Raw genomic sequence first — 19,058 nt, 5'->3', positions numbered from 1 at the left:
TAGTTGTTCTTCAATATTGTGCAATAATTGTTTTTTACTACGATTTTCAATTTACAGGGCTGTGGCTACCAATTTCAATTTTTGAATAATTAGTGTACAATAATGTTTTCCAAAAATAGTACTTTTGAGCTACAATTGTTGTTCATGAAGCTTGATTTCTTATTAATTCTTTATAATTACTGTCTCAGTATTTTTTTGTGCAGAGATGGATCGAGAGTGGATGCATCTGTCCTGAACGGACAAGCGGTACATGCATTGCGTCAGCCAATTTATCACCGATGCCAAAGCTCATGCTGGGAATGGGAACCATGTCTTCTGCCCATGCAAAGATTGCAAGAATCATCGGAACTTTCATCAAATTGAGTCTATACGATCGCACTTAATTACCAGAGGGTTCATGCCAAACTATATGATATGGACTATGCATGGCGAGGTTGGTGTGAATGTTCTGTAGGGAAACGATGATGATGTGGCCATGCCTGATGTAGCCATCCATGATGCTGATGAGGAACCCGGTGTCAACACAGAACCTATGGCCTAGTTAATAATGTGTTTAGGAACACGCTAGCTGACGACATCGAGGATAACGATGGCATTTCTCAGCTGCTGCGTAATGTAGAGACCGGATGTCTTAGTGAAAGACAGCTGAGAAAGCTAGAGAAAGTGAGACAAGATGGCAAAACACCATTGTATAGGAATTGTCCAATGAGCAAACTGGAAGCCGACATCATGCTGTTAGAGTTCAAATCGACAAACGGATTGAGCGATAAGAGCTTTGATCAGTTGTTAGGTATAATAAGGAAAATGCTCAAAAAAATGAGTTGCCAGAAAAGACATACTTGGCCAAGCAAATGATCTACCCCATCGGCCTTGAGGTTGAAAAAATCCACGCGTGTTCCAATGATATTGTATCGTGGAGAAAAATACAAAGACTTGGATAAGTGCCCCAAGTGTGAAGCTCCACGGTACAAGGAAGGGCCGTCAGATGAGGGTACCAAGACCAGAGGAGGTCCCGTAAAGGTCATTTGGTATTTCCCTAAAGCTCCCTGGGTGCATAGGCTGTTTGCATGTGCAAAGTCAGCCAAACTGTTGCGCTGGCATGGCGAAGAGCGTAAGAAAGATACAATGATGAGGCACCCCACCGATGGGCATGACTGGAGGACTGTTAATACTATGTTCTATAAGGACATCGGTGGAGAGGTAAGGCACCTTTGGTTTGCTTTGAGCACAGATGGGATGAATCCTTTCGACTAGGTTAGAAGTAATCATAGCACCTGGCCAGTGACGCTCTGTATATACAACATTCCACCTTGGGTCTGTATGAAACGGTCGTATATCTAGATGTCACTACTGATCCAAGGGCCAAGACAACCTGGGAATGACATCGATGTGTTTCTGGAACCAGTGATCGATGAACTAGTGGAGATGTTTGAAAAGGGTGTGTCGGATGTTTGGGACTAGTACAAAAAGGAACATGTCACGATCAAGGGAGTACTTATTGCTACAATCATCGACCTGCCAGGTCGAGGTTCGTTGTTCGGAGAGAAGACAAAAGGCTATACTAGATTTGTTGAGTGCTTGGACGACACCGATGCGGTAAATCTGCCAAATAATTCAAAAAAAGTTTATATGGGACACCGTAGGTTCCTACCTAAGGATCACCCTTACCGTAGGAATAGAAAAGATTTCAACGATACTATTGAGAAACGCTTAGCTCCAAAATATCGAGACGGGCCTGCGATACTTCAAGAACTCAACAAACTGAAGGTTGTCCTTGGGAAGGGGGACAATGCAGTAGCAGCGCCTGATGGGAGCGTTTGGAAGAAAAAATTGGTTTTCTGGAAACTACCTTACTGGCCATTTCTGAGTGTACGCCACTGTCTTGATCCCATGCACATCACTAAAAATGTGTGCGCTAACACTCTTAACGCCTTGATGGACACCACGGGGACATCAAAGGATTCACTAGCCACACGCCTATACATGCAACACTTGGGAATCAAGAAGGAGCTGCATCCCGTGGAGCTAGAGAATTGCCAGTTCAAACTTTCGGTTGCGTCATGGACATTGAAGAAGGAAGAAAAGCTTCTTTCTTCAATGACCTCAAAGTCCCGATGGGCTACTGTGCGAACCCGAAGAGGCTAGTGAACATGAGAGAACTCAAGTTCAACTTTGGCCCTATGAAGGCCCATGACTGTCATGTCATTATGACTCAGCTGCTCCCTGTTGCCCTATGTGGTATCCTCCCCCCAAAGGTCCACGCCCCAATCATAAAGCTTTGCTTGTTCTTCAACATGATCTTAAAAAAGGTCATTGATGTGTCCATGCTAGAGCAGCTGCAGTGGGACATAGCCAAAACTCTCGTTAGACTTGAGATGCATTTCCCGCCGACTTACTTTGATATCTCATTGCATCTACTCATTTATCTTATTGACCAAATTAGAGTGCTTGGCCCAATATACCTGCATCAGATGTTCCCTTTTGAAACATTGATGAAAGTTTTCAGGAGGTATGATAGGAACAGATTCAGGCCAGAAGGGGGCATGGTTGAAGGATGGTCAACGGAGGAGGCCATTGAGTTCTGCACATATTATCTAGACATCAAAAGGGTCGGAGTTGTAGAATCTCATCACGAGGGAAGACTACGTGGCAAAGGAATGATCGGGAAGAAATCCATTACAGTAGATGACCCTATTTCTTTCAGACAGGCACAGTTCACTTTTCTCCAGTAAGCCGAGGGTGTGATGCCATACAATGACGAGCACAAGCAATTGCTGCAAACTCTATATCCGAGCAGGTCATAGACTTGACTGGATAAAAAACATAAGAAGGAATTTATCAGCTGGCTGTGACGTCGCTTGCTTGGAATAAAGTTGGGTAATCAACTAGATGCCTTAGCCAAGGGACCTTCGAGTACATATCTTAAGTACCAAGGGTAATCAACTAGATGGAAAGAGCACATACCAAAATTATGGTGTTCGTTTTAATGCTCAAGTCAAAAACGACAACGTGCAGGCGACATACTATGGTTTCATAGAGGAGATATGGAAGCTAGCCTACGGTTCGTTGAAGGCAGCTCTTTTTCGCTACCAGTGGGTCCGGCTCGAGGAAATCAACACTGACAGTGAAGGGTTCACTACCGTTGATCTCACTAAGACCGCATTCAGAGATGACCCCTTCATCCTTGCAAGAGATGTTATGCAAGTCTTCTATGCAAGGAACAACAAGACAAAAGGTAGGCTAAAAGTAGTCCTAGAAGGGAAAAGGAAGATTGTCGGTGTCGATGGAGTGACGGACGCAGAAGACTATAGGGGCTATCAGGAAATGCCTCCATTTGGGGCGAATGTGCCCCTACCTATCCTTTAAGAGGGTGACTAACCTGCTTACATACGAATTGATCACAATGAGGCCCTCATTGTTGATGTACCTAAAGAAAGTTAGATTATTGTTAACTATGTAATTATTATGCAGACGTTGTATCAGTAATTCGCACTGAATATTTAATTTATATTTTGTACGCATCTCTACAATTTAATTATTGACTATGTAATCAAATATTAAGATGATGTTCACAAACACTATTATTTGATAATTATAGATCATTAATTAATTATCATAGAATTAAATAATCAAGACAAAAAATTTTGTGTTATTTTAGAATATAAACTAACTGCATTATTTCTATTAATAAATAAATAAAGAAAAGCAAACTGAGCGAACTCCCTATCCTAGCTCAGCGGTTAAGGCCACGCACTCTGTACTCTGAGACCCGCGCTCGAATCCCAGGCGGGTCAATTTTTTTGATTTTGTATTTATTATTTAGTAGTGCATTACAATGGGATAAAAGAAAAAAAATAAAACCATTCTAAAGAAACTCTCTATCCTAACTCAGCGGTTAAGGCCGCGCACTCTCGACCCCGTGACCCGCGCTCAAATCTCAGGTGGACCAAACTTTTTTATATTTTTTACAAAAAGGCTGCGATGGCAGGCTCCAAACCGACATTGTTTTTTTTATATTTTTTTACTAAAAGATGACGGTATGGCTCTTCACTGCTGGTTTTGGTTTTAAAACCGGCAGTGATAGCTTCTATCACAGTCAGTTGCTCAAACCGACACAGAAGACTCAATTCACTATCGGTTTTAAACTAAAACCGACAGTAATATATAGATGCTCCTCACATGCCAACAGTGCTCCCATGACCACAATAGTTGAATCACTGCTCTCACCTATCCCGACAACTTTAGTTCAGAAATAAAAATGTACCACGACTGCTAGACCCTATAAAATGACCCTCGTCTAGGAGCTAGCCTCTCCATACATGTTGGTTTTAGCCAGGCCTTATCAGCCATGATACAATGTTTTCCTCTCACAACAAACCGGCAGTGATGTCCATGCCCCCTATATAAAACAAATTGCCGGCCACATACATCGATCCCACCCACCCATGAACTCTCTCAGTCACATTTCTCACGTTTCACTCTCACTTCTCAAGACATCCACTCTCTCTCTACGTGATTTGGTCAGGGCTCCTATATTTTTTAATGGTATTGATATGTTGTCTTCTCCAATATTCTATCTATATTCATTTGATCTTTATTTATATTCATGTTTCTTTGCATTCTACATTTATATATATTCTTATTCCTTGCATTTGATCTATATTTAATTATGTTGCCACATTTTACTTGGAAGAATTTTTTTGTGCATATATTTTATGTTCATATTTTTTTGCATTTTATCGATTAGGTGGTATGAACAACGGACCTCCCCCACCACAAGAACCAGGTTTCCACCCTGGCGATGAGCTATTCGCTCCTAATGTGGCCATTCCACGGTTCCCTATTCCAGCTATTGTATGAAATATTTTCCAACGTCTTTTGTTTTTTGATGCTAACAAATAAGTGTAATTAGTTTAATATCATGGTTGCATGCATATATGTCGCAGACTATATCCCCAATAGATTGGCTATGAACAGCACTTAGCTGGTTCTTTATCTTGGACATCGTCAAGAACATGGCATCTAATGCAAGTGGTCGGCTATGGACTTGTGAACTCAGTTTTTTCAACCCTGTGAGGGGTTCAAATCATCGGAACCATATCCCGGGATGGGAATACAGAGCCCGGACATGATAAGTGTCCAATTAAGTGCCATGCGCATCTGTTTAGAGGCACTTCGATGTATTTGCTATGATGTGCCTGATTTCTCGTACTTCAAGGCACTTGCTTTGAATGCTGGTGATATCCTCGTCCCGCAAGCAAGCGAATGGTTTGCGAGCTACAACCATGCGGATGTGGTAAAATGGTCACTTATATGTGAGTCATGGTTATTTGTTGTTTATTATTGTAATAACATTCTCTAATTTTTTTCTTTTTCTCCGCATGCAGATTACGCTACAGGACCTTACCTATGCTGCATGTGGCTTGTGGGTCGTTCTAGACCAAGCTATGAAGCAACTCGGGTATGATTGGGACTTCTGCAATGAAAACCTCGGCTAGCTCACTATAGAAGGACGCCAGTACTACATAAGGATTCCTAATAGGGGTAGTGGTCGTTCAGTAGGTTACATTTATGGCCGACCATTCTTTCGGTATTGTGAGGCACGAGAGAGTGCACTCATACGGGCATTGGACTTCATCGATACAAGCGGATACATAATCTGTGACATCAATTACCATATATGGCTACAGAGGCATGTTAGTGTGCGTGGCCCGATCAATCCCGGCAGTGATTCTGATAGTAATTAATGTTTATTTAGCTAGGTTTTCAAGGTCGTAGTTTAATTGGGTTCTAATTTTAATATGTACGGCTTTGTGTGTTTAATTATTGTCATGCATGTAATTCGTGTAACATTTGTTGGGCAAATAGAAATATACATTTCGGTGTTGTATTGGTCTCAAAATTATTCTCAGGCTTGCATGTGCCACGTGTGAAGGAAACACCAAGTTTGAGATTTTTCAGAGATGGTTTGCTACTTTCTGAGGTTTAATTGAATCTCCAACACCTATTAATTATAGGTAGAACTGAGTCTACCCACGAAAATATCCAAAATAGTGTCAAACCTTTACACAGGCTCTAATGTGTACTAGGGATAAAAATTTTGTGGCGGTGGATGAAAAAAAACTATTGGGTCCAAGATGAAATTCACCCTCTTTTGTCTCATTTGGCACAGAGAAAAATATAATAAATAAAAAATGATCAGAAAAATCTAAGATCCTGTGTGGGTCTTAATTTGGGTGTACATGCTTGCCAAAAAAATTTCAAGCCATTTCGACATAGGCGGAGTATACATGCTTCACAGAGGTATATTTGCCTTTTCATCGAACCATGACTATACACATAGGTTAACAAGGTTTATATGGTTCATAGGCATTTTGGTGTCGTATTGGTCTCAAAATTATTCTCAGGCTTGCACGTGCCACGTGTGAAGGAAACACTAAATTTGGGGTTTTTCAGAGATGGTTTGCTACTTTCTGAGGTTTAATTGAATTTCTGCACGACGACACCTATTAATTATAGGTTGAACTGAGTCTACCCACGACAAGATCTGGAATGGTGCCAAACTTTTACATAGGCTCTAATGTGCCCTAGGGATAAGAATTTTGTGGAGGTGGATGAAAAAAATCAATTGGGTCCAAGATGAAATTCACCCTCTTTTGTCTCATTCAACACACAGAAAAATATAATAAATAAAAAATAATTAGAAAAACCTAAGATCCTGTGTGGGATCTTAATTTGGGTGTAAAAGCTTGCCAAAAAAATTTTAAGCCATTTCTACATAGGAATACATATGCTTCTATTTATTCAGTATATAAAAGAATTTTTTTAATATATATAAACATCACTATCGGTTTCAAAAAACCAGCAATGATGAGAAGAAACCAACTGTGATGCTGGTTATCACTGTCGGTTTATTTTGTAAACCGACAGTGATATATAAAAAATTAAAAAAATTTGTGCCAGTCATCGGGTTTGATCTCAGGTCTCGGGTTGTAGAGTTCAGAGACTTAACTGTTGTGCTAGTATAGGATGTGTGCCAAGGTTTTTTTTTTTTTGACCATTAGACCACTTAATAAATTATAAAATTAAACTAAAAAAATTGGGCTGCCCGGGATTCGAACACGGGTATCGGGGGCCAAGTTGCGGGGTCTTAACCGTTGAGCTAGTAGGAGGTATTTGAAAGAAGTGAAAAAGATAACTTACTTATGTTGTAACCGCTACACGGCAATCACTGCCGGTTTAAAGAATGACCCGACAGTGATATTTCTACATCACTGTCGGTTTAGACTTACAACCGGCAGTGATATACCACCATCACTATCGGTTTATAATTAGAACCGGTAGTGATGAGGTCTGGTATAAAAGCCCAGCGTGGGTTGAAATTATGCAAATTTCAACCCCACGTCAACCGTTTCCAGCCCCGCGCTCCTCTTCTTCGACGCCGACGCCCGTGCACCGCCCCACACCGGAGCACCCGTCCATCGCCCCCCGCACCGCCGTTCCCAGCCCCACGCTCCTCTTCTTTGACACCGACGCCCGTGCACCACCCCACGCCAGAGCACACCCCACGTCGTCCACCACCCCATGCCGGAGCATCGCTGAGGCCTTCAAGAGCACACGGACAGCTGCTTTCCCACCCCCACGGTGAGTGCGTGGCTCACTGCCCGCTAAGTGTTCGATGAAATGCCCCACGGTTGTTGTCTTCCCAATAGCAGCCGATTCCTATTCGATTAAGTTACATGTTGTTACTCCTTGGTTTAGCTATCCTTGTATGTACATGTTGTTACATAAAGCAGTTAGTTTTTTCTTGAAGAGATTATGCTACCTACTAATTTGTTGAGGACCTAGTAATCATGGCCCTAAACTATTTAAGAACCATTGGTGCTATTTGCATGTTGTCGCAACAAGTTATTCCCTCGAGTCATAGCTAAGTGACCTTTTGCGCTGTGTGCAGTCTAAGTATTTAAACATTGATCATCAACACCTCTTGACATAGTTAGATTGAATATGTGACAATGATATGAGCATATCTGTCTCGAATAGTAGTTGCATAATGTTATGATATCTCTGTACTTTATAATTATTGCAAGCAATGGAAACTAGCAGTCAAAGGTACATGTTAATGACTATGGATGTCTTATTTGTGCCGGTAGGGAGTGTTCTGTTTGTGTAAGAGTTAGATAAGAATTTTTGCTCTTGCTTAAGCAATGATAGATTCTTGTCAAATGTGTACAGGTATAATCGCTATAGGTAGAGTGTCAATTGATTTTGATAGAATGCATAGCATGCTTAAAAAAGGCATCTATAGATGTTTGTTCCAGAAAAAAAGTTAAAAACAACTTTTAAAATTGGCTCGGTAGCAGCAGCAAGTATGATTACTAAACCACGTTGATCTCCGAATAATAAACAGTCCAATTATTGAGGTAATTTTTTTATCATATCAAGGATAAAGAACATTAAATAGATTTAGTTTGGCCATATAACTTGAATAATAACTCTTGTTCAGTGAGTTACCATTACCACTTACCACATGCCTAATTTACTTAAATGTATAGGCAACCATGGCATGGTATGTAGTGCATGTTGGTCACATGCCTGGGATTTATCAAACCTGGGAAGATTGCTATGCTCAAATCAATCGCTACCCTGGTAATTTGCACAAAAAATACAACACAGAAGCTGAAGCTTTGAGGGTCTACTATAGTCATCCGGCCTACCTTGCAAACCATGGGCAACCGGCCTACTATGGTCCAATGAATGCAAACCATGGCCATCCGCTGGCACTAGAGATCGAAGAGAAGCCACCCACTGGAGATGTGAAGATTAGGAGAATTGCTCCTTGGTCTTGGAAAGATCTCATGCTTTTATTTATGGCTATGGTCATCGCTTTTCTTATTTGGAAGTTGATGTAGGCTTAGTTTCGTAGAACAGTAGGTGGACTTTGTTGTATGTGGTCAATCAAACAATGAATTTGTTTTAGGTGAACATATGCTATTATTTGACTTTGTTGTATGTGGACTTATTATTAGACTTTGCATTAAACATATTATATATATATATGAACGTATGCTATTAGTAGTTGTCTGCGGCCAAAACTAACCACAATCGTGTCACAGCCATGACTCATCGTCGCCTGTTACCCTATCGCCAAAGAACAGATCGGCAATAAGAAGCGGTTGATATCGCTGGGACGAGAGAGCCACATGATCCGACAAATGGTGATGGTGTCAATCAGGTCAGTGATAACGAGCAGCCATGGACCTCGTCCGACCTGCTCGATCTAGGTCAAAATGATCAAGATGGCCAGATAACTTTGGTATCATGTGACTATGTAGCCACACATGCTAATTAATTGAGAGGGTCATAGCTTACTTGGTGTCTCTAGCAGGAGCCTCCACCGACTGAGGAGCCAGGGGGTTTGGGTAGTAGCAAGGCCAGATCCAAGCGAGGCATGTCAAAGATTCCTGTTGGTAGGAATGCACACAGGCACATTACTGAGTTCGATGAATTCGGGGATCCACTCTCACCACCTATAGCTTTGACCAAATACAAGACTATCCTCGGATTACTTGTTAGGGACTTCATCCCGATTAAGTATAGGAAGTGGATTGGGAAAGATGATGATCGGTGGAGGGTTCCCGAAAGCGAGAAGGATTACATATGGGATATCAAGATCCCAAAGTATTTTACTTTCCCAGCCGAGTATGAAAGGGAGTTAGTAAAGAAAAATAGCAAAAGAAATCATGGGGGCATGCTTCAAGAATTTCAAGGGGACATTGTACAAGAATTTTGTCCTCCAAAATAAAGAGCCAGATTTCGATGGTGGACAGTTTAGCAAGCAGAAGGACTTCTGGTAGGATTTCAAGGAATACAGGTTATCCGAGGAGTACTTAGAACTGAGCAGGAAGAATAAGGAGAATTCGCAGAAAGCGACGAATCCTCATCATCTCGGCTCTCGTGGCTACGCCAAAAAGATGCCAGAATTTGAAGCAGAACTTCAAAAGATGGATCGCCTTGATGAGGAAGGCGTCTAGGTTGAGAACACCGATTGGGAGCCCAGATCGGTATTATACTGTATGGGGAGAAATGTACGGCACGCCGAGGATGGGAGCTTTAGCTCCTCAAATCAACCCATGAGTGAACTCATCCAGAGGATCTCCCAGGTAACTAAGGAGGTGAGGCAAGGGACTTGCACTTCTAATAGGCAGAAAGATGTGCTCACCCAAACACTCAGAACCAATGAGCACCCTGGTCGCACTAGAGGAACCGGTGTTATTCCTTGGAAACTAGCATTCCCTCAAAAATCTAACACTTACCGGAGCCGCTCGAGGGGTAGAGCGGAATAGGAGGTAGAGTATTTGAGGAGACTAAAAGAGATGGAAGGCAGAATGGAAGCACGGATTGAGGCGATCGTTGAAGCACGAGTCGAGCAAATATTGCTGTCCAAGGGGTCAGTAGTACCACAAAACCCTACTCCTACTGTCTTTAGCCCATAGTTTAGGGGTCGCAGCAGCTGCGGATCGACCCCGCTCGACGAAGAAGAGGTGAATGTGCCTCATCCGGTGGACGACATCACTGAACCCATCAATGTTAGATTGTACATCCGTCAGGAATGGACAAAGGATAAGGTGACACTCGGCCAGGCCTAGCCTACGAGAGATGGGATAATTAATGGCCGTCCAATTCCACTGGGGTACGCTCGCATCACCATTGACAGAATACTTGATAAGAAGTATAACAAGATACCCATTGAGTACCCCGTAGCGGAAGACAGGCCAAAACTTGGTCAAAACAAGGGCTCTCAAGTGGCCTAGCGCAAGCGCTTCATTAAGCTTGACCATCAATTATCCTCTGATGATGAGGACGACTACGAGTCTTCGTCCACCTGCGATGATCACTCACTATCTCCCAACAGAGATCACTCCCCTCCTCATCCGGAGCCATCACCCCTGAGAAGATAGAGGTCTCCTTCTATTCCTCCTTGTCCAACTCCATCTTCATCAGCCCTGAGAAAAGAGACTCCTCCTTCATCTTCATCAACGCCAGGAAAACAGAATTCTTGTCGTCATCCTCCTCCTCCACCTCAGCCCAAAATAAGATCAAGGACATCCTCGCAGCCGTAGAAAAGGTCCTTGGATTCAGTCGCTAATGCTCCCAAAGTGGACCAACAGAAAAGAAAAAGGTCGTTCAGTGGCAGCGTTACCACCTTGATGAAAGAAAAATTTACAGCACACATCTTGAAGGAAGATTGTGTTAGTTTCTTCAATCTTTGTGCCTCACTGCCTTCGTTTTTGTTGAAGTCCGAATTCGAAAGGCAAACACAGAATAAATACTCTACAACAAGAGACGAAGAAATACACAATAAAGATTTAAGGAACATACAGAAGTACGTCGAAGACAACCCAGGATTAACCATGGAAGAGGCCGCGACCATCTATTATGATGTACAAGGGACGACAACACCGGCAATAAAGTATGAAAGGGGCAATCTTTTGGTTCCCGATCATGAGTATAAAAATCTGACAACATATATGCGCCAGTTACATGAATATTACATGGCTCAAGCAACAGAGACGGACGACTTCGGTTTTGAGGTTATTATCTGTTCGCCACATGTTTTCCATTATCCTGAAGAAGAGAAGTTCGATGTCGACTGGGAGTGCTTGTTCCAGCTATACCAGAAACATTCTCTCGATGTTCAAATGTTAACGCTGTGGACTATGTAACTACCATACACGCACGATTTTATAAATAACTACTCTCTCGAGACACAAATTATTAACTTTTGAGCACTTCCTATAATTTTACGTAGGTGTATAGTAAAATTTTGCATTCTAAAAAGCAAATGGGATTACATAGGCTTCTTTGGACCCCATGCGAGTCAATGAGGACATGTCTAGGCCTCTATGAATGTGATGTGGAAGACATAAAACAGAGATTGATTGTTGTTTTCGACAAATTCACGATAAAGAAGAAAACCCACATACTTCTAGCCTACAACTGCGAGTATGTGTTCTCGGCTTTTAATTTTATGCTTCTTTTTTTGTTAAGATTATTTGATAATTAGGATTCTGTGATTGCAGCAACCATTTCGTCTTGATTTGTGTTAATCTTGCCAAAAATCTGCTCGAGGTGTGGGACTCGAAGAAAAAACCATTTCATCATCTGGATGCACTGGTGGCAGTGCTGAATTAGTAAGCGATCCTAATAACATATTATTTTCTAATCACACATACCGCTTTCTAATGTTTTTCCTTTTAATGTTGCTCAGTGTCCGAAGAAGACATATCGGTGGGACGCCAGTCCCATTCAAGGTTGTCGAAATGGAGGGGAAGTACCTATCATAGCCGGCGGGAAACAATGAATGCGGGTTTTATGTAATGTGGGCAATGCTTCGCTACATCGGTGGGAAATCGGAAGAAGCCGATAAGTTGATGTGTATAATCCCCATTTTATTTATGTCTGTTAATAATTCAATAAAATAATTTACTGTTCCTCTTTGGATATCATCTTTTTTTTAACGACAGCGCAAGAAATATAAGCACCAAAGGCTGCTAGACATGGAGATCGTCGCACTACAATCAGAGCTGGCAAAATTCATCTTAGCCGAGGTATTGGAAAAAGATGGAGTATTTTTCATTGCATAATCCGTGAAGTACAAGGACCAGTATGGCCCAGAGCGGCTCGCCAGATTATTGTAAGAAGTCCGAGAAGCATTGCATAATCTGTCAAGTCCGAGAACATTTTTTTTGTTTTGAGTTATCGAAATCTTGATAAGAACATTTGAACCATAACCGTGATATTTGTAATGTTTAGTATTGATGGACCTGTCGTCTATGTAGCGTATATAAAGCGAAACCCAATTCCATGAAAAATATAAATTAAAATAAATTATAAAACAATAAAATACGAACGGGCACCGCCGGTTAGCAACAAACCGATAGTGTTGTCGTAACCACCACTGCCGGTTAGAAACAAACCAACAGTGTTGGCTTGCTCAACACTGCCGACTTGAACCATGAATCGACACTGATGGTTACGACAACACTGCCGGTTTGATCCATGAACCGACACTGATATTTACTACAACACTGTCGGTTTGATCTATGAACCGACAGTGTAGGCTTGCTCAACACTGCTGGCTTAAGCCAAGAACCGACACTCTTGAAGCAATCGTCACTGTCGGTTGGCACTACAAACCGGCAGTGTTGTTCAACTAGACACTGTCAGGTGAAAACAGGAACCGACACTGTTTCCTGTAGAGCAGTGTCGGTTTTTAAGGACGACAGTGATGTCAACCCCCCATCACTGCCGGTATGCCACTGTCGGTTCAAAATCCTACAGTGAAGTGGGTTTTTGAACCGGCAGTGATGTCCAGATCTAGAGTAGTACATCAATATCATCTATCAGTGAAAGAATAATTATGTAGCTATAAAAGATTTCAACTTATGCGGGTAAATTTCATCAAAAAAAATCTAAACATGCTTTCTTAAACATATATGTAAGCATGTTTAATTTCTTAAACATATATGTAGTTTTTTTTGCGACGATTATCCATAATGAATTGATTGACCGCTCATGTATGAATCTACAGCTGTGCTTGTATCCATATCTATCCTCATTTTGGCTCCACAATAATCAGCGTCAAGAACAGTTACAAGTGTCACATCACAAATACTAATTTGATTGCATATGTCTCCGTCTAGCACGCTATACAACAAAAGAAGGAATTAAAAAATAGCACGCAACGCTTGCTGCACTTGCATTGTGCTGGCAAAATACGTGCAGGCACAGACTGATTATGTTTAATTTTTCACCGTATATGCATCCACGCTATAAAATTATATACATCCACGAGGCTAGCGGACCCTTGATTTTGCTCTAGCTCCGCCACTGAACACGGCAGCTAACAAAGAGACAAGCAACACGCTACGTAAGTTCCAGAGTCGTTTATCGCTAGCTACTCATATATATTAGTAAAGATATGTATCGTCAATGCATGCATGGAGAGACACAGTGGCATTCATGCATAATACACGTCTATCCACTCGGCCGGTCTACACGCGCGTACATCCAAAACCTCTCCAGAAGGCGGAAGCGGAAGCGGAAGCGGAAGCGGAAACAGAAGCAGAGCCAGAGAGACATGCATGCTTGGCTGGCGTCGTGACATGCATATATGCGCAGTGTTTTGGTCCTCTACTATAGTCCCGTCTCAGAAAACCGTGCATTCAGTTAACTGTGCGCGGTCACAACACTTTGTACCGTGTGGCAGCACATGCATGCTGTGAATATGCACATGTCGCACACAGCACTAGCACACATATATAATACTGAATGCACATGGAATCGTACGTTACCGCGCGCGAGAAGAAGAAGGTAAGGACACATGCTGCAGTCATGCATGCATGCATGGAATGGATTGAAATGATCCAAGGAGAGCAAGTACTCTCGCGCAGGTACACACAGTGTAGCGGAGGGACGGATGTGATGAAGGCCGCCGCGCCGCATGCACGCACGCACGACACGGCATATCGGTCGCAGAGAGACGCAGAGATCCCCTTGTCGTTCCTTGCGCCGGATCGCATGCGTGCGTCCGGGCCCTGCTGGCATGATGCAGCCAGGGCCAGGGGCCAGGGGCCAGCTGCTGCGTCTGCCTGATGCCGTTGCCGGCACAAGTGATCGATAGAGATGACGACTGGGGACACATGTGCTAGTGTGCTTATTCTGTGCGAGATGCCCTCCTTCCCGCGCGGCGCGTCCTTGACCAAATCAGTTGCTTTTGTTGTGTTGTGCTTATTAGTTAACTCATCACTCTAGCTTAGCTAGATCTAGGCTAATCTGGGTACAGTTAACAAACCTCAGCTCTCACACACTTCCACTGCCGGCAGCCCGCTATAAGGGCTCGTTTGGCATGGCTCCCGCCGGCTCCGGCTCCGCTACTGTAGCGCTACTGTACCACAAAGCCGAAGGAGCCCGAAATCGTGGCTTCTCCGGCTCCTCCTCTTCCCCAGCGGCGAAGCCAGTGCAAAGTTGTCGGGGTCATGCGACCCCGATAACTTTGTACGAATCAGTGGAACCTCGCGTATTCCGGCCAGCTACGACCCCATCAAATTGAGTTCATTAATCTGTGCGACCCCGGCAACAGTTTAGTCTAGATTCGCCGCTGCTCTTCCCAGTTCATTTTCTGCCTCGATTTCCGAAACGGCGTGGGCGGGGTAGGCGGGCAACTGACGGGCATTTTGTCGAGTGCGCTCTTTGCCGAGTGTTGCGCTCGGCAAAGAGTGCCTTTGCCGAGTGGCATGCTTTGCCGAGCGCCGGGCACACTGCGGCACTTGGCAAAGCCACTCTTTGCCGAGTGCAACACTCGGCAAAGAGTGGCTTTGCCGAATGCCCTATTTTCGGCACTCAGCAAAGCATGCGGCACACAAATTTTGCTTCTCCCGTAGTGAATCTGGGTACAGTTAACAAACCTCAGCTCTCACACACTTCCACTGCCGGCAGCCCGCTATAAATAGCAGCCCATTGCAATGATATGGAACCAAGCGAGCAATACAAGCACAACTAGTTGCGAGCTCTCCATCCCTAGCTAGGAGTACCAGCAACTGGCTAGCTAGCTCTCTCCACTATAACTGCAGTAGCTAGCTAGTATAAGCTGCAGAGACAAGGTAGAAGAAGGCCACATTTCGAGCTAGCTCGAGAGCAGCAATGGCGAAGCAGCAGCAGGAGGTTTACTTCGTGTTCATGAACTTTGACCCCGTGTACGAATGCCTCAGAGCTGATCGGTAACTAGTCTACTTTCTTGCGTTGTTTTTGTTTCTTCACACTGCTGCATATATACACTGCTATATGTGTGTGTGTGTGTGTGTGTGTGTGTGTGTGTGTGTGTGTGTGTGTGTGTGTATGCTGGTTCATCTTCAAGGTCCAAGGAGGGGTCGGCCACGCTGTATGCATACCTGAGTCAGAAGCACGACAAGCTGCTCGCCAAGATCCTCCAGCCCGACTCCTACCACAAGAGGTCGTCCCTCGCCATCGTCGACGGCTTCGCAGTCGAGATAACTGAGGATCAGGTGATGGCCGCTCCTTTAATACTCTTGGAGAATGTATGGGTGTATCAAAACTAGCCCTTATATTACAAAGCATTATGGATCCTCTTCACCTTCATTCTGTGATCAGCCATGTGTGTGTTTGTGAACTTATTATTACGTCATGATGACGACAGGCAAGCGTTCTGAGATCGGCCAAGGAGGTGAGGGTGGTGGAGAAGAACCAGGAGCTCGCATGACATGATCTCTCTGCTAGCTATCTCAGTCAAACGGCCGGACGGGACTAGTTTTATGTATATATAGATGCTCTGGAGCGCATCAGCTGGTATATATATATATATATATATATATATATATATATATATATATATATATATATATATATATATATATATATATATATATATATATATATATATATATATATATATATATATATATAAGCGTACGTTGTGCGTTGAGTGTGAACTCCAATGCATGCATATGGCTTTGTTGACTCCCCTAGTCCAACTTAGCTGCTGCTAGTAGTACTAAGTACTACCCTAATATATAATATAGTTCTTCGCTAGCTAGGGCCTAATGATCATCATCAGAGCATCAACGACTTCCAGACGATTATCTTCCGTCATGCATGTGGCTTCAGCAATCACTATCCACAAATTAATGTGCATCAATGTGAACTCACGTACTGTGTGATTTTGGGTGTTACTTCTTTGTACATATGTATATAATGTATAATACGCATGTGTATTAGCTATATGGATACTTTGGGTGCCTACACATATATGTAGGTACATATGCATGGCAGAATGTGATGGCGTGTCCTTTATTTGAGGCATTGCATCGGTTGACCTGATGTTGTTGAAACGAGACAAGAATTGAAGAGCGAACCTTTTGAGAAGAAGATCACAGATATGATAATTGGCGGTTGCAAGGCTTTCGAGGTCTTGATATATGCATGCATGGCGCCATTAAGCGTCAACACTCAACACAACTCGATGCCGGCCTTTGCATTGGACTGATGAGCTAGAAGCCTAGAACGAAAAACCTAGCTAGCTAGCTAGCGTGCATGGAAAAGCACATCTCTTCGTCATGCATGCAAAGTTGTGTGTCTGTCTGGGGAGGATATAAGATGGAGCTAGACGATGATGATGGAACTAGTACGTATGACACCTGCTTTACAAACTGTCACCCGTGTATAATACATATACTGACCTGCTACATACCTATACAGCTACAAACAAGACATAGTCGATCAAAAAATTACTTTGAATGCGTGTAGATAGGCCCTAGATCACAATACGCCAATAATGTACAATGTCCGATTAGGAAACAGTAGTATAATGTAGATGCATGGACATATGTGATATGCCAACTGCCGGAGCTGTAGCCGACACAGGGTTCCTGGATGAATAGAGACCAAGCACAGTCCATCACACTACTAATGATCGACACGTTAGGCGCCTAGACGGTGACAAGGCAATCAACACGATATATGCTTATTTTCTCACTTCTCCTAGCTATATACTCCCTCCGTTTTAAATTATAAGTCGTTTTGGTTTGTATGGTACATAGTTTTTGCTATGTATCTAAGTGTATAATAAAAGCTATGTATCTTACAAAGCTAAAACAATTTATAATTTGAAACAAAGGGAGTACTCTGTAGGGGTGCAAACCCCTCCAGTTTCCCTAAAACACAAAGGGAGTACTCTATATCTCAGGTGTTTGATTTTTTTATTGTTGTTCAGACAACATATATATAATTTTATTATTGTTTGTCTATAGAAAAATTGTAAATTGTCTCTTGTGAGTTGTTTTTAGTTGTACTATTAGTTGTCTACATAAGATTGTTGCCTGGAAATTTAAGCACCTGAAATATAGCAACTCTTATTTTATTTTTTGTTACCTTCTGCTGGACTCTAATTGATGTCAACATAATAAATTCATATTAGGCCCATTGGCATTTCAGAATTAGATCACTTTTTTAAAAAAGTTGGGGGCGGTGGGAGAGGGAGAGCTTCCCCACCTGATTTTCAGAATTTGATCATCAGTATCAATTACCTCACTTCCGATCACAAATATAAGTACATCTGGATTTGGATTCTAATTGATGCCAATATCTAACTCCTGGCTGCTTGGATGTTGTGGAAAGAAAGAAACAATAGAGTTCTCCAACGTCGTGCGACTAAATGGTTCATATATTCCCTGGTCCTCACTTCCCACTTGGTCAGGAAGATTTTGATGAGGCTATATAATGGGAGACAAACATCTTGAGACCTGATTGCTAGTTTGATTAGGGATCAAGGAGTTGCAAGAGTTCACACTCACTAGTAGAGAAACGACCTTTGATCCACTTTGAAATTTAGCTTTAGTCCCGGTATTTTTCGCGCCCGAGACTAGAGGAACCTTTAGTCCCTGTTGGTAGTACCAACCGGGACTAAAGGTCCCTGCCCAACGGCTACTGTGGCAGGCTTTTGCTGCAGGGGACCTTTAGTCCCGGTTGGAGCTACCAACTGGGACTAAAGGTTAACTTTTACTCTCGGTTCGTACCTACAACCAGGAGTAAAAGTCTACTCCCGGCTGGAGGCTTCGTCCGAAACTAGAAAGGGACCTTTAGTCCCGGTTGTTGTATCCAACCGGGACTAAAGGTCTCCTCCTATATACCCCTTCTTCCTCCCCGAGCCTGAGCCACTTCAAGCTCAGTGTTCTTGCTTCATCGCCGGCCTCTCTTCTTTCCTCATCGCCGGTAATCACAAGATTTCTTCGATTCCTCCATTGATTCTTCGGTTCTAAAGGTTACCAACTTTATACTCTCATGTTTCATCAGTAGCATATCTTATTTTATGGACTAGATATATATGGTTTTTTATGGGGGATTTTTTTTATTTATAAGCCATTTAAGCTCAAAATCACTTTAAAGTTTGCATATTTGGATGAAGGAAGGTTAAAGTAGTTATTCAAAACTAGTATTCAGCTTTCATTTCTAGCATGCATAACACACTTCATGATTTAGAG

General features: G+C 42.7%; 1 protein-coding gene across 1 annotated transcript; it reads left to right on the top strand.

The window, feature by feature from the left end:
* The first annotated feature begins 15,556 nt into the window (after positions 1–15,556).
* Positions 15,557–16,401, top strand: LOC136457502 (subtilisin-like protease SBT2.5). The gene is made up of 3 exons (XM_066457535.1): positions 15,557–15,782; positions 15,920–16,067; positions 16,220–16,401. Exons 1-3 carry the CDS (start codon positions 15,706–15,708, stop codon positions 16,280–16,282), a joined length of 288 nt encoding a protein of 95 aa, XP_066313632.1. The 5' UTR covers positions 15,557–15,705; the 3' UTR covers positions 16,283–16,401.
* Positions 16,402–19,058: the final 2,657 nt, after the last annotated feature.

The sequence above is a fragment of the Miscanthus floridulus genome, chromosome 6 (assembly GCF_019320115.1).
Source record: "Miscanthus floridulus cultivar M001 chromosome 6, ASM1932011v1, whole genome shotgun sequence".
Classification (NCBI taxonomy): Eukaryota; Viridiplantae; Streptophyta; class Magnoliopsida; order Poales; family Poaceae; genus Miscanthus; species Miscanthus floridulus.
The sequence above is the reverse complement of the archived record's forward strand: the minus strand, read 5'-3'. Positions and strand labels throughout refer to the sequence as shown.

Bases quoted from the DNA above. Each gene is read 5' to 3' on its own strand.
- LOC136457502 (XM_066457535.1), top strand. From the start codon at position 15,706: ATGGCGAAGCAGCAGCAGGAGGTTTACTTCGTGTTCATGAACTTTGAC. The intron at 15,783-15,919 runs GTAACTAGTCTA...TTCATCTTCAAG, and splicing joins GAATGCCTCAGAGCTGATCG to GTCCAAGGAGGGGTCGGCCA. The intron at 16,068-16,219 runs GTGATGGCCGCT...TGATGACGACAG, and splicing joins TCGAGATAACTGAGGATCAG to GCAAGCGTTCTGAGATCGGC.